The 9,361-nt window shown below is 31.8% G+C and overlaps 1 protein-coding gene across 1 annotated transcript; it reads left to right on the forward strand.

Annotated features, from left to right (window-relative positions):
- The first annotated feature begins 4,953 nt into the window (after positions 1-4,953).
- Positions 4,954-7,389, forward strand: KCS1 (3-ketoacyl-CoA synthase 1). Its single transcript, XM_021424170.1, has one exon. The coding sequence runs from the start codon at positions 5,458-5,460 to the stop codon at positions 7,081-7,083; it is 1,626 nt and encodes a 541-aa protein (XP_021279845.1). The 5' UTR covers positions 4,954-5,457; the 3' UTR covers positions 7,084-7,389.
- Positions 7,390-9,361: the final 1,972 nt, after the last annotated feature.

A 9,361-nucleotide genomic window follows, 5' to 3' on the forward strand; every position in this document is an offset into this window, starting at 1 on the left:
AATACATAGTTTCCTTTTTTTTTCTCTTTTTTTTGGAGAATTGAAACATCATGATCCGATTGTTGCTAAATCAATAAAAATCTAATATTATTGCTACTATACAAATTTGAAAATTATTTCATTTTTTCGTCGATTTCATTGATTTTAACATCTGAAATTATATATAAACTTGAAGCATTACATTATAATTTATTAGGTGATTGAAGATGGCATAAATATTCTTTATGGTAATTTTAACTGAAATTAGAGCTTATGTAATTTATTTTATTAAACAGTTTACCAAATAATTTTAGCTTAATTCTAAAAGCTATTATTTTTCATAAGAGCTTAATAATAAAAATATAAAGATTTGATTAAACATTATAAAAAATTAAAATTTATTTATTTTAAATAATTCCATAATTTTTTTAGCATTATAACTAATATAAACTTAATGAAAGTCAAAATTTAAGGACTCACATCAATCATTCTGATTGATAGTTACTTGACTGTAAAATCCTTATAACTAGAGATAAGGATGAGAAAAACCAAACCAGACTAATTATTCATCCAAATCAAATGTGATTTAGGTAAAGCAGTTTAATTTAATTGGTCTATGGGATCAATTGGTCCAACCAGTTTTTTGGTTAGTTTTCAATTTTAAAATTTTTAGATTAATGTATCTAGAAAACCAAACTAATTTTTTATATATATTAATATATAATTTTTTTATATATTAAGAAGAATTGGTAGTAAACTTAATTAATAATTTTCTTAAATATATTTTTTTATTTTATGTACATATACAAATCATAATCATAACAATTTAATTTTAGTTTTATTTATTTATTTATTTATAATTTTATATTAATATAAAATTACAAGTTATATATTTTAATTATATAACTTATATGTTAATAATATAATATATTATAATAAATATCTTACATATTAATGTGTTATAATCATTACACTTTAGTAATGTTTCGTAGTATAAAATGTTATAAATATATACAACTGTATAAACATTATATATATATATATTTAATTTATACATAAATATTACTATAACTTATTATAAACTTTACTTATATAATTACACTTAATAACCTTATTAATTATCATTTTAGTTTTTATAACATATTGTTTATAATTAGTTATTATTTATACAAACTTTAATATAAAACATTATAACATAAAAATTAAGTCATTAATTTCACATATACATAATAAAGTAATATATTATATATACATATATTTAATTTATATATAAGTATTACTGTAACTTATAATAGAATTTATTTATATTATTACACCTAATAATTTTATTAATTATTGCTTTAATTTTTATAACATATTATTTATAATCAGTTATTATTTATACAAATTTTAATATAAAAATTAAAATATTATAACATATAAGTTGTGTCACTAATTTCATATATATAATAAAGTAATATATTATATATATACATATACATATATTTAATTTATACATAATTTGTATATTTTATAATTATGGATGAAATTTATAAATTTTAATATTATAATTTGTAAAAAAAATAATAAAATTTTAATCTATTGGTCTAAAACCAAACTCATCAAACCAATTATATATTTGGTCAGTATGATCTTTCTTTAAGCTTGATAGGTTTTAATTTTTTTAAAATATTTAATTTGTTTGGTTTTTAAGAAAAGTAAACTAAATCATCTAATCCACTCATTTACTCACTCCTAACTTAAAAACATTTTTATATATGAGAGAAGAAACATGTCACCTTCGAGCAATAAGGCAAACAATAATTATTTCAAGGAATTATCTAATTATAATTTGTAATCTTACATAAAAACGGGCACATGCCATCTTGTAAACAGTCAGTAGTCACAACTGACAAGATAATGACGTTGACCTTCAGCTACAAACTTTCGACAATCAGTTGGGGAAACAGCGTACCTGCAAGTGGTGGTTCAAGGTCCTTGACATCAATCATTGATTGAATTAGTTCATCGTTAGGGGTTCGACGCATGAAGCTCTTTTATGGCTTGATTCTCCATTTGACAGTTAATAGGGATGGGTCGGATATTGCTGGCGAGATGCCTGTTTAGGTAGGCAGCAAATTCTTTGGTTATGTCATTTGCTACCAAATTGGACAACTTGGTACCTTCGACTTGTACTGTGATCAAACATACAGGATTAAAACTCTTATAGAATTGCACCCTAAGGCCAAAGGGTTAGACGTCAATTATTGACAGATGTTAAGCTTATAAGGTGAACGGAATAAAAAGTCACCTCCCGTTGAGTTGCAATTTATGACTAGATGATTGCTTGATAAGAAAATAACATGGCCTGGAAGAAGCAAAGAACTACATAGAGTTTTTGCGTGTTTGCGATAATCTACTATATAAAGAAAAATAATAATGGGATCTGTGGTGGGGGGATCGTAAATAAATGTCAAGTAGTTCGGATTTGCCATCATAAGTATAGGAGTAATATCGTAAATTTCAAGCCGTGAACTGCTTCTTGAATGTTTGGTGGCTACAAATGTTCGTGAGTGCGCCACTCGACTACCCGTACGCCTTGAATTAAATCCTCAGTTATTTTCACGTTAATTTCTTATTCATTTCTGTGCCGAAAAGGTCAATTTAATACTTTGAAACTAACGTTTTTATCGCAAATGTCTTCTCAAGCAATTCAATACCACATAATTTTTCTGTGGAAAACTCATAAATTTTCTTTCAAATTCTAGACGCCTTAATTTTCGAAATAGTTTCCAGCAATGCAAAAGCAATTTCTAATTTTATCTTTCAAAGTTTTGAAAAATTTTGATTTATGGACACAACATAAACATGGATTAGGGAAGGAAAAACCCAGAGATAAAATTTGTAGGATGGAGAAGGGCCGTGAGAAACTGGTTGGCTCTGTTGTTGGGGAACTTCAGTTTTATTTTGCAAATATAGCGTGATAAAAAGAAATAGGGATGAATCGTGAATGTAATAGTTAGTGCAGATAAAAGAAACGACAAACTGATCAGACCACAAAAAGAGTGCAGATTTGGCACCAAATTTTACCCAAAAGGATTTTAACGCAGTTGGTAGATTGGTTGAATTAAACCCTTGCTGCCCACACCCGAGAGTTGGTTTATTACACGCGCACACTCTTTTCTTCTTGTTACTCCCATGGTTAATGGTATGAACTACTAAACATGGGCACTTATCTATAAGATGAAGTACATAGCTATTAATTATTTGGTTATTTACCATTATAAGGAACGACTGGGGATTAAATTGCATAGAGGGCGTGGGCTAGCAACCTTTACAACCCTCTCAAGAAGTCATCCACTTTGTTTTCAAATAATCTATCAATAGTTTAGTCAATCTACGACTTTGATCAAACCAGAAATACTGAGAACGGAAAGGCGTAGAAGGATTTTGTTTTTGTAATAAAAGAGAAATGCTAACCTTCGGAAAAAAATTTGTCTCAACTTTCATTCCCACCATGAGATAAATTTTAAAGTTTGTTTAATAGAATTATAAAAATATTTTTAAATATGAATAATAAGTTTAATTTCAAATTAAAAGTATTATCGGGTAAAATTAATAACTCTAACTCCATGTTAGAAATGTTAATTAAAAGAAATTTATAAAATGCGCTATAGAAAAAAGTTGAAATGTAAGTAAATGTTTACTCTTAATTGAGTTATTTATTACACTTATAGCATTTAGGAGTAATGGAATAATTCTTAAAAATGGGACAAAAGAATTGTTATAGTCAATGGAAATATGGGTGAGTAAAATTAAACCGGATCAATGATTCAATTGAACTGAATGAGATTTGAATAAAACAGTTTGATTTAATTGATTTATTAAGTCTATTGGTCTAAAAAAGTTTGAACCAATTAGTTTATTTAATCAGTTCTTGATTTTAAAACTTTTGGACAAAATTGACTAAAAGACTAAACTAATATAAATAGTTATATTTTTTATATACTTTCAATTGTTAGATAGCTTATATAAGCGAATGTGAAGAGTCAAGTCATGGAAGAGATTCAAATTGATGATGTGCGATAGTTGATCGTTTTGTATTATATATTTTTATTATATAAATGTTTATTTTATTTTATTTATTATGATAATTTGATAATTTATATGAAAAGATACGATTATGTGAGTGGAAGCATAAATATTATGTTTAATTTTATATTTTATAATTAGAATAAAATTTATAAATTTTAATATTATAATTTACAAAAAAAAAAAAAATTTTATTTTTATGATTTAAAATTGAATCTATCGAATCAATTCGATGTTTGGTTGATTCAATCTTTTTGTATATTTGATCATTTTTATTTAATTTCTTAAAAATATTTAATTTATAATCATGACAAATAAAACTGAACTAATTATCCAATTGTTCACGTCTAGGAATATGTATTAAAATGTAATGACGGACTGAAAGTTGGATCTCAACCACAGAAAGGAAATCTGCCGTAGGATTCGTCTGAGATTGAAAACAGCAGTAAGTATCAAGTTCAGGTCGGGGACAAGGGAGGCGTTGCCTAAAAACAAAATTGTTTTTTGTTACCCAAACCCGTAGGTTTTGGTTTTATGTTTCTTGGGAACAAACACGTGGCAAAATTTGTGATTCGTCAAGAAGACTAAAAGTTAAAGACCAAGATCGTCAGTTTCTATACTGGGAATTTGGACAGGTTAGCGGCAACCTTCTTTGACCCCTCTATTTATTGTGCTCTGATTGCCAGTCACCTAAAATCCACCGGCCATTTCTTTGCTACTTCCCCGGAGTACCCTTCCCTCTCTCTTTTGACTTCCATTGCTTTGGAGGCCACGTGGACCCCATTTATGTAAAAACCACATTCATTGATTTTTCTTGGCAAGAGGCAAAACTCCATGCAATGGAAAATGAGAAGCCCTGGAAGGACTCGTTTGAGCTTTCTTGAAAGAAACCTCTGAAACGCACATGATGGCAATTGCCCCCACAAATCGACATCCTCCCATCAACAAAAAACATACCAACACTCTTCTTCCCCAAACCTGATTTTTTGAACTTTTTGACTTAGAGAGATGGGGGCTTAATTTATTCTTTTTATTATTATTATTAATTTGATTTCTCAATACTAATTAATCCCGTACTAGAGTCCTACGGTGGTTGAGCTATCTATCCTTTCTCGGAACTACCCATCATTAATTCAAGACTCTCCCTCCAGCTTTCCTTGCCGTTCTTTCTTGTAGTTATTGTTATATTAACTCCAGTGGTCTAGCTTCCCCATTCCTCAGGTTAATACCCAAAGCTTTTCCTTTTCCTCTGGCTTTCTCCCACTCCTTTCAGACCCAAATTCATTTCTAGGCCTCACTTTTATTTTTAAGAAGATTTTCGGTGATTCTAGTTCAGCTGCTCGCCACATATATAGACAACAACGCCATATTCCTTAAGCCATCAAAAGGAGAGTTACGAGAGACAATATGGATAAGGATAGTATAGAAATGGATAAAGAGAGGCTGACTGCGGAAATGGCATTCAAAGACTCCTCCTCCGCCGTCATCAAAATCCGGCAAAGATTGCCTGACTTCCTGCAATCTGTAAAGCTTAAGTATGTAAAGTTAGGCTATGGTTATTCATGTAACCCCGCCACTATTCTCACGTTTGCTCTAATCCTACCACTTTTAATTGCCACGATGCTTCAGTTCACTGGTCTAAAATTGGACCGGATTTCCGAGTTATGGACCAACCAAGCCCTTCGACTTGATAGCATTGATGCTGCTACAAGACTTGCCGGTTCACTAGTCCTGTTCTTCCTCTTTGGCCTCTACTATGCAAAGCGGTCCAGGCCGGTTTATCTCGTCGACTTCTCCTGTTACAAACCTGAAGATGATCGGAAAATGTCAGTTGATTCGTTCATTAACATGACTGAAGATACCGGAGCTTTCACGGAGGAAACGCTTCAATTTCAAAGAAGGATATCGACCCGGTCCGGTCTAGGAGATGACACGTATCTCCCAAGAGGGATAACATCAAGACCACCAAAGCTGTGCATGGAAGAGGCTCGATCTGAAGCAGAAGCTGTCATGTTTGGAGCACTCGACTCACTTTTTGAGAAAACTGGAGTCAAACCGACGGATATTGGCATCCTTATCGTGAATTGCAGCTTATTTAGTCCAACTCCATCTCTCTCAGCCATGATAGTCAACCATTACAAGCTACGTACTGATATCAAGAGCTATAATCTTAGTGGAATGGGCTGCAGCGCAGGCCTTATATCAATTGAGCTCGCTAAAAATCTCCTTCAAGCCAATCCAAACACATATGCCGTAGTGGTGAGCACCGAAAACATTACTCTGAATTGGTATTTCGGCAATGACCGGTCCATGTTGCTATGCAATTGCATATTCCGCATGGGCGGAGCCGCTGTGCTCTTGTCAAACAAGGCACGAGACAGGGCCCGCTCCAAGTACCAGCTCGTTCAGCTGGTTCGAACCCATAAAGGCGCGGATGATAAATATTACAACTGCGTGTACCAAAGAGAGGACGACAAAGGAACCATCGGGGTTTCATTGGCTCGTGAATTGATGGCTGTGGCTGGAGACGCATTAAAAACCAATATCACCACTCTGGGTCCCCTTGTTTTACCATTCACGGAACAGTTCATGTTCTTTCTTACCCTTGTTCGAAGGAAGATTCTCAAAGCCAAAGTTAAGCCTTATATACCTGATTTCAAGCTTGCTTTCGAGCATTTTTGTATCCATGCTGGTGGCCGGGCGGTTTTGGATGAAGTGCAGAAGAATTTGCAGCTAACAGATTGGCACCTGGAGCCTTCAAGGATGACTCTACATAGGTTTGGAAATACTTCTAGTAGCTCACTGTGGTATGAGTTGGCTTATACGGAGGCTAAAGGTCGGGTCTCCGGTGGTGACCGGGTTTGGCAGATTGCATTCGGATCGGGTTTCAAGTGTAACAGTGCTGTTTGGAGAGCTCTTAGGTCGACTCCAGAGAGTGAGTCAAGGGGTAACCCGTGGAAGGATGAAATTGAGAAGTATCCGGTGAAGGTTCCTCTTGTTTCATTGACATCTCCGAGTAGTAGTACCAATTAACTGGATGTGAAGCACATCAGCGGTGCCCTGGCTGCGGGCTGTGGGGTTTTCTCCCTTCTACTATTATTCTTCTAATCTTTCTCTTTCTCGTTTTTTCTTTTATAATTTTTTTGTTGTAATTTCCTTTTCTTTGAGGATTATGATTTACTCAGTAATGATGGGTTGTTGAAAGGGAAAAAGATATAAACCCCACAACATTTGAATTTGATGTGGTAAGAAATTATTTTTAGTTAAGGGAAATATAATTATTTTGTTATTTTATTCTAATATATACGGAAATAAGAATTGGGAATATCATTCATTCAACACCATCTCCCTCTTGATGTCATACTTGACAAAGCATTACTTTCCATACATTCGTCTTGTTCTTCTTCTTAATTTAGAATACTAATTATAACTTGCTTATATCCAAAAACCCAAAAGAAGTGGGTAAGAGTCCCTCTAACCAATGAGCTCCTAATTATGCTAAGCAATGATAAGTTTAGTGAAACACGATTCATTTGAAAAATGAGAAAATGAAGTTGAAGATGTTATGGGTTAATTACTGCCCAGCATCTAATTTTCAAGATTCAATTAAGTGTCAAAATAAGTATTAGTATGGAAAAAAAAAAGAAAATATCGTTACCCTGTTTTAATCAAAAGATATTACTATTCATCAAATTGAGTCAGTTTTTATAATTAGATTAGATGAAGGGCGTTGATATAAGATTTATATTTAATGTAAAAGTGTGTTGTTTTTGTACATGATCAATAAATCATTGTTTGGTCAAAATCGAATAACTCGATTGAAATTTATCAAATTTAATTTAGATAAGATAATTTTATTTTGGTTGTTTTCAATTAAATAAATTTGATTAAGTTGATTTAATCGGTCAATTATGAAATTTAAAATTACTAACAGAATCGATAAAACTTATTAATAATATACTAATTTAAATATATTTTGTAAAATCATTTTACTATTTTCCTACTTTCCTCTACATTACCCCAAGTCCGTTCGCCCCTCCTCTACTAGCCTCATACCCTAAAAATCCTATTAAGCTCATCGTGGGTGCCTGACTCCACAGCCCAGCATTACGACAGTAGCCGAAAGCCACAAAAAAATCACTGGTTCACCTAAATCACCAGGCCTTTGTCGAAGGCTTGAAGTCACCAGCCCACAGCCACTAATTCACCTTTGTCCCGGCACTCATCACTCATCACCGATTCATGCCCAATGCCGCCAACATATCAATGTCGCTTCTCCCTCTCTCTCTCTGTCTCTGTGCTTAATCACCGATTCACCTTTCCAGTCTTTGATTAAACTGGTTATTTTCTGCAATCAATTTTCATTTTAATATTTTCTGTTAATTTTTTTCATGCAAGGTAGTGTTGAGTAATAGAAAGTTTAATATTTTTTATTAATGGGGTCTGCATGATTTCATTAGACCGGTTTCATTGTGATTTTGACTCCATTGAGTAGGAAGATCATTCATGCAATTGCCTAGTATAGAAATGAATTCGGTTTTTTTTTTTTTGTTCAATTTTTTTCATGGAATTGTTTGCATTTGTAGATGGTAAGTGAGGGACATTTCATGCAAATTAAATTGAAAGAAATTACATTACATGGTTGGTATTTTGAAATCGGAAAATGATCCATCAGCAATCATATTATAAGGAAAAATTACTTTCCCTTAGTAAAAAGAAAGTGAAAAAAAAATTTTACCCCTACTTAACCTCTCGATTTCTTTTTTTATTTTCTGCTCTTTTCTTTTTCCCTGCCTTCTCTTCTCACCATTTTCTGTTCTTCTCTTCTTTTTTCCTGCCTTTTTCTCTTACTGTCCGTAAGAAAGGTAGTCAACCACTAGCACATTTAGGTCAAGTTTCACACCAAATCTGAAATTAGAGAGATCGATATCTTAGGGTTTTATGAAGCCCTAACTCAAATTTTTAAAAAATTTTGAAGTATTTTGAGAAAATTATGTTTTTATATCGAAAATTGAAAGAGAAACATTATAAACAATTTAGAATCAGAGAAATTTAATAAGGAGTTCGGAGGGTTTGAGAGGGTGAGGTATTTGGGTTCTGCAGGTATTTGGGTTCTGCAGGTATTTATCTATCGACAAATAATGTGATCTATGAATAGATTTTTTTTTATAATGTTTTTTATTATTCATGTGATAATTCTAAGCATTATTATTTTTAATTTTATAAGTTTAAGGTAAAAATAAAAATTTAGTGATTTTACATATTTTAATATTTAGATAATTAATATTAAAATATTATGTTATTTTTGTCA

The sequence above is a fragment of the Theobroma umbraticum genome, unplaced genomic scaffold (assembly GCF_002168275.2).
Source record: "Theobroma umbraticum cultivar Fairchild unplaced genomic scaffold, ASM216827v3 scaffold_4.1, whole genome shotgun sequence".
NCBI lineage: Eukaryota > Viridiplantae > Streptophyta > Magnoliopsida > Malvales > Malvaceae > Theobroma > Theobroma umbraticum.